This window comes from Alosa sapidissima, chromosome 8 (assembly GCF_018492685.1).
Source record: "Alosa sapidissima isolate fAloSap1 chromosome 8, fAloSap1.pri, whole genome shotgun sequence".
Taxonomy (NCBI): Eukaryota; Metazoa; Chordata; class Actinopteri; order Clupeiformes; family Clupeidae; genus Alosa; species Alosa sapidissima.
In genome coordinates, this window is record NC_055964.1 from 33,858,198 (window position 1) to 33,864,139 (window position 5,942).

Sequence of the window (5,942 nt, forward strand, 5' to 3'; positions counted from 1 at the left end):
GGCTGCGGACGCTACGTCACCCGCAAACCCTTCCCTGACAACGTCTACAAGAGGATAAAGGCTCGCAGCAGGGTGTGTGTGTGTGTGTGTGTGTGTGTGTGTGTGTGTGTGTGTGTCTTTAAACATGTGTGTGTCTGTGTGTGTGTGTGTGTGTGTGTGTGTGTATGCATGTATCTTTGAACATTGTGTGTGTTTGTGTGTGTGTTTAATCGTTTCCTTTGTGTGTGCAGCTGGCTGAGCTGAGGGGTGTTCCTCGCGGTCTCTATGACGGACCGGTGTGTGAGGTGACCGTCACCCCAAAGGTCATGACCCCAGTGACCTCCAAAAAGACGTCTCCGGTCAAACAGACCCCACAGCCAGTCCGCAACCTCCACCAGTCTGGCTTCAGCCTGTCCGGTAAGTGTGTGTGTGTGTTTGTGTGTGTGTGTGTGTGTGTAGTAGGTAGGCCTATCTTTGCCTTTATTATGACAGTAAAGAGATTGGCAGGAATTGAGTGGGAGAGAGAGATGGGTGGGGTCGGGATATGACCGCAGGGGGTCGGACTCAAACTTGGACCCAAATGTGGTTACACACAAAAATAAATCACAATGATTTTCGTACAGTTTATTTACAAAATGTAACTTTCATTGGTTACACTTTACTTGACAGAGTATTGAAATAAGAGTGACATGACACTGTCATGAACGTGTCATAAACAAGTCGTAAACGTTTATGACATAACGCTTCTGTCATTAAGTGTCATTCGGATTTCTCATGACAAGTTAGGGTTAGGAAATTAGAATTAAAATTTGCTTTGGTGAGTGGTTGTTTGGACCATTATGCACTGGCCAGTTGTCCCCACCCCACTAATCCCATCTAAAAGTCAAATAAAATAAATAAAACAGAATAAAATAAAAGTTAAAAGAAAATAAAATAAAAGAGAGGAGCTTGTAAAAAAGACACAGAGTGGTTTAAAACTTTAATTTAATTTTAAGGTTAGGTTTAGGGTTAGGGTTGATGTGTCATGACAGTGTCATGTGTTTGTGACAGTGTCATGTCACTCTTATGTCAATACTGTCAAGTAAAGTTTCATTTCTCATAGTCATAATGTGTTATTGATACTTTTATTTGGTTTGATATTCATATCCAAGTGGGTTTATGTATGGAAGGCCCTTTACCCAGCTCGTTTGTTTCCGGTGGAGTTTGTAGCTGCTGCTGTTGTTAATGTAATTAGTGTCTACAGGGACTCGGTTGGGTGTTGCACCTAGTGAATAAGAACGTTACGATAAAAAAGGATTTGTTTGTGTGTCAAAATTGTTATTATTTGGCAAACAAGATATTCAGTGTCGGAGTGATCATGTATGGAGCGGAATATAACAAAAGGCTTAAGAGCCTTCCGTGCATATGTTGCATCTGTTCAACAAACAGCATGTTTGGAGTTTCATAGTTTATTCAGTGTCAGGGGCCTTTATTAACAGTGAACCTATTAAGGCGGAAGGACAGGAACTGTATAGCTAATATGCACGCTTCAGTATTTGTTCATTTATCACTTACATTTTGTCATATCCTTGTTATTGCAATATTGAACAACTTTATCGCACATCACAGTTTTCCTCATATCCCACAGGCCTAGTGTGTGTGTATGTATGCGCATGTGTGTGCGTACATGTATGTATGTGAGTGTGTGTGTGTGTGTGTGTATGTGCGTGTCTGTGTGTGTGTGTGTGTGCGCGTGCGTGTGTATGCGCGTGTGTGTGTGTGCGTGCGCATGTGTGTGCGTACATGTATGTATGTGAGTGTGTGTGTGTACAGATTCATGTGTATCGGTGCTTTGGGAGCATGTTGTCATGTTGCTTCTCGTCCTGTGTGTGCCAGGTGCCCAGGTGGATGACAACATTCCTCGCCGCACCACCCAGCGCATAGTGGCGCCCCCTGGTGGGCGTGCCAACATCACCAGCCTGGGCTGAGCAGTGGGGCGCCCTTCATAACGGGTGGGGGGGGGGGATGGGGTGAGGACCCCCCCAACTGCACCCCCCCAACACCCCCCCATTCCACTCCACTCTGCACCAACACTGGGATCCCTCCAAGCACAACCACACACACACACTCACACACATACACACACACACACACGTCTCCCCCTGAATGCTCATCTCTGCTCCTTCCTCCAACACACACACACACACACACACACACGACACCTGATATCCGTAGCCCTTTTCTCTCTCTCCCTCTGTCTCCTCTCTCTCTCCCTCTCTCTCTCTCTGTCTCCTCTTTCTCTCCCTCTCTCTCTCTCTGTCACCTCTCTCTCTCCCTCTCTCTCTCTCTGTCTCCTCTCTCTCTCCCTCTCTCTCGGTTTCCCTCTCTATCTCTATGTCTTCTGAAATAGTTGAGTAAATCATGAGCAGTTATTTGCCATTCATCCCTCAGATTTTCAGTGTGTGCGTGTGTGTTTGTGTGATGTCCTGTGTACATTACCCGGGATGCACAGCTAACCCCTCAAAGCTCACACACCCAGACACACACCCAGACACACACACACACACACATTCATACATGCACGCGTGCCCTTCCACACACAGATACAGTATTTATTATATTTAACGTCTTGGACGCGCACAAATTTGCACGGAGGAGAATAGCACCTCCTTCAGCTCACTACTGGGGTTGTCCTCTAGAGGGCGTCCTCTAGCCTGCAGCCATGTGCAGAGCTCACTACTGGGGTTGTCCTCTAGAGGGCGTCCTCTAGCCTGCAGCCATGTGCAGAGCTCACTACTGGGGTTGTCCTCTGAGCAGATCTGGGGTCAGCTGGTCTGCTAACAATCTCTGGTCTTCCTCCGTCCTTCGCTCATGTTGCGCGTCTCCGCTCCTCACCCTCCTGAGAGTGGGCCCCTAATGCCCACTGAAAGAGCTTATAGCCGATGCCCACTGACAGAGCTAATGGCCAATGCCCACTGAAAGAGCTCATGGCCCATGCCCACTGAAAGAGCTCATGGGTAATGCCCACTGAAAGAGCTCATGGCCGATGCCCACTGAAAGAGCTCATGGCCGATGCCCACTTGTGGCCGCGGCTATAAACAGACCAGCCCTCGCTTCCCGCTCCACCTCTTCTCATGCCACTGAGTCTGCTGGACAAGGAGGCAACACAATACGATATTATACACTCACCCAATACACTATTACAGTGCAGAGAATCACTCACCCAATACACTATTAGAGTGCAGAGAATCACTCAGAGAATCACTCACCCAATACACTATTACAGTGCAGAGAATCACTCACCCAATACACTATTAGAGTGCAGAGAATCACTCAGAGAATCACTCACCCAATACACTATTACAGTGCAGAGAATCACTCACCCAATACAGAATCACTCACCCAATACAGAATCACTCACACAATACACTATTACAGTGCAGAGAATCACTCACACAATACACTATTACAGTGCAGAGAATCACTCACACAATACAGTATTACAGTGCAGAGAATCACTCACACAATACAGTATTACAGTGCAGAGAATCACTCACCCAATACAGATTCACTCACACAATACAGTATTACAGTGCAGAGAATCACTCACCCAATACAGATTCACTCACACAATACAGTATTACAGATGAACCAATAGCACAGCTCTTGGAGGAGGGGGGGGGGGGGGGTATTTCATTATCTCTTCTGTCTCTGTCTCTCAAAGGAAGAACGTTGCTATGGCAACTGTTCTCCAACACCCACTCTTTTATTGGTGTTGACAGCCATGGTGGTTGCTCCTAGCGACCCGCTGTACCAGGTGCTATCCTTCCTGTCTGGTGTCTGGGACGAGACAGGCCACCCGAGCACACACACACACACATACCCTGCTGCTCTACATGACAGAAAACCTCCATCACTCTGCTTTGTAGCCACAGTGGGTTCAACACAGACACAAGCTGTAAGACACACACACACACACACACACACACAGCTGCTGCCTCTGGACTGTACTGTCCAGTTCTGAGACACATGTACGATAGGTCTGGCCCATAGCCGCTCTTGAGGGGGCCGCTGTGTGTGTGTGTGTGTGTGTGTGAACTCTGTGTGTGTGTCTCTAACCTCATCTGGTCTGTGTGGCATGCCTGCTGTGCTAGTGAGACCTGTGTGTGTGTGTATTCTGATTAGGCTTGCTTCTCCCCACCTCCCACTTCACGTCACGTCACGTCACAAGGATGCCATGTCACCTCCTCCAATGCTCTTCTTCCAGCGCGTCACACACACTCTTCTCACTCTCCATGTGTGTGTGAGGCACCTGAGGGGTGGAGCAGTCACGGGCAGCTGTCACACACACACACACACACACATACATCCATATACAGCACACACACTTCACATGCCATGTTTGTACATACATTACCTTTGGTCAACAAATCAGTCCTTTCCAAGCTTGTGCTAAAAACACATGTGACACAGAGACGCTCTCTCTGACACATGCACACACACACACGTCCACACAAACCTACTCTCTCTCTTTCTCTCTGTAAACCTGAGTTCTGTGGTTCACGCTACGCCTGGTGAGTGGCGCTCATCTGGCCCCTCCCCCCCAGAGCTCTCCAGTCCCTTGGTTGGTCCGTCTGTCTGTCCGTCCGTCCGTTTCTGCAGGCTAGTTTGTGATGTCAGTCAGTGAGTGGGACAGAGAGGGCTTCTGTAGGAACCTCCTCATTTTTTGAATTCTGATTTGGACTCTGTCGTTGCTCCCCTTTTTGCCATCACTGTTGAGGTTGTACTGTTGACGGTGTCTGTTTTGTAGACTGCTGGGATGTAGAGAGGCTTTCTGGGAGATCAGAAAGCTTCTGCTTCCCATAGGTGTTACTAAAAATGATTTTAAGTATTAAAAAAAATGAACAAAGACTCGACGTCTCTGGGTGTTTTCTGTGCTTTAAAAAATATCTGTCTTACGGCATGTGAAATGTGATAATGAAATAAACAACTCTGTACTACTAAACGTATCTTTTTACGCGTGATGTGTAGCACGAAATCCTGGTAGTGCACAGATGCAGTAATCAAAAGCAAACACAAGAGGGCAATATAGACTTTTGCTACAACGCAGCCGTAGCTCATGCGTTTCTCTCCAGCCTCTCATTAACCATAATCAAAACACAAGATAATTAACGCTCGAAACACGAGATAATTAACGTCAGCAGGGGGGGCCTTCCAGCAGATTTATGTTACGTAAGCATCCCAATTAAGACGCGCCAGCCTTGGTACTCACTTTTAGAGGCTTTGTAATCGCTGCGAGCCGAACGCAGAGGGTGTAAACGCGCCGCAGAGTCTCCTCCCACGCGGTGCAGCGTCTCAGACGAATCCATCTCGCCGAGATCTGAGGATTCCCCGGTTGAGCGTGCTGAATCATCGGCCTCCTACGCTCAACAGCAGAACACCAGTGACCTTGTGTCAAAGCATAGGCCTATCTCCCTCCGGAGGATGTGAACGAGCTATCTGAGACCCTTCAAGATGTGCACACCCAGTCTAGTGGTTACTTCAAATACACACACAATACACAGAGGACATTACCATGCAAGAATATATAACATAAATGATGTCCAGAATATCCTGGCTCATTCAAAACAAAACAAATTATTACAGCTAATAAACACAAAGAATGAGTTTTCATTTTAACTACATTACACACTGTCTAGTCAATTAGGAACAATTACTGCAGCGAACAGCTAATCAATTTTGTACACGGCTATGGCACTGAATGTATGTGGATGGCGGTAAACAGAGGCAGGCTAGTGTTAAAGCCCAAGCCTTTGCATGGAATCATTGCCTCAATATCAACAAATCAGGATGTAGGCTATGAATCTGATTGAATTTAGTATTAGCCATCCCCAAAATGCACCAGAATACAGGAAATCACATCAAACAAATTAAAAAATTTCTGGGGAGGACCGCGAAACCCCCCCCCCCCCCCCTCCCACATA

The 5,942-nt window shown here is 47.0% G+C and overlaps 1 protein-coding gene across 1 annotated transcript in view; it reads left to right on the forward strand.

The window, feature by feature from the left end:
- Positions 1 to 4,963, forward strand: part of dpysl2a (dihydropyrimidinase like 2a) — a 37,955-nt gene extending 32,992 nt beyond the window's left edge. The window contains exons 12-14 of the mRNA XM_042100327.1: positions 1 to 72; positions 231 to 396; positions 1,855 to 4,963. The exon at positions 1 to 72 is cut by the window's left edge and continues 108 nt beyond it. Coding sequence (XP_041956261.1) covers positions 1 to 72; positions 231 to 396; positions 1,855 to 1,946 — 330 coding nt within the window. The 3' untranslated portion in view covers positions 1,947 to 4,963. The remainder of the gene's footprint in view (positions 73 to 230; positions 397 to 1,854) is intronic.
- Positions 4,964 to 5,942: the final 979 nt, after the last annotated feature.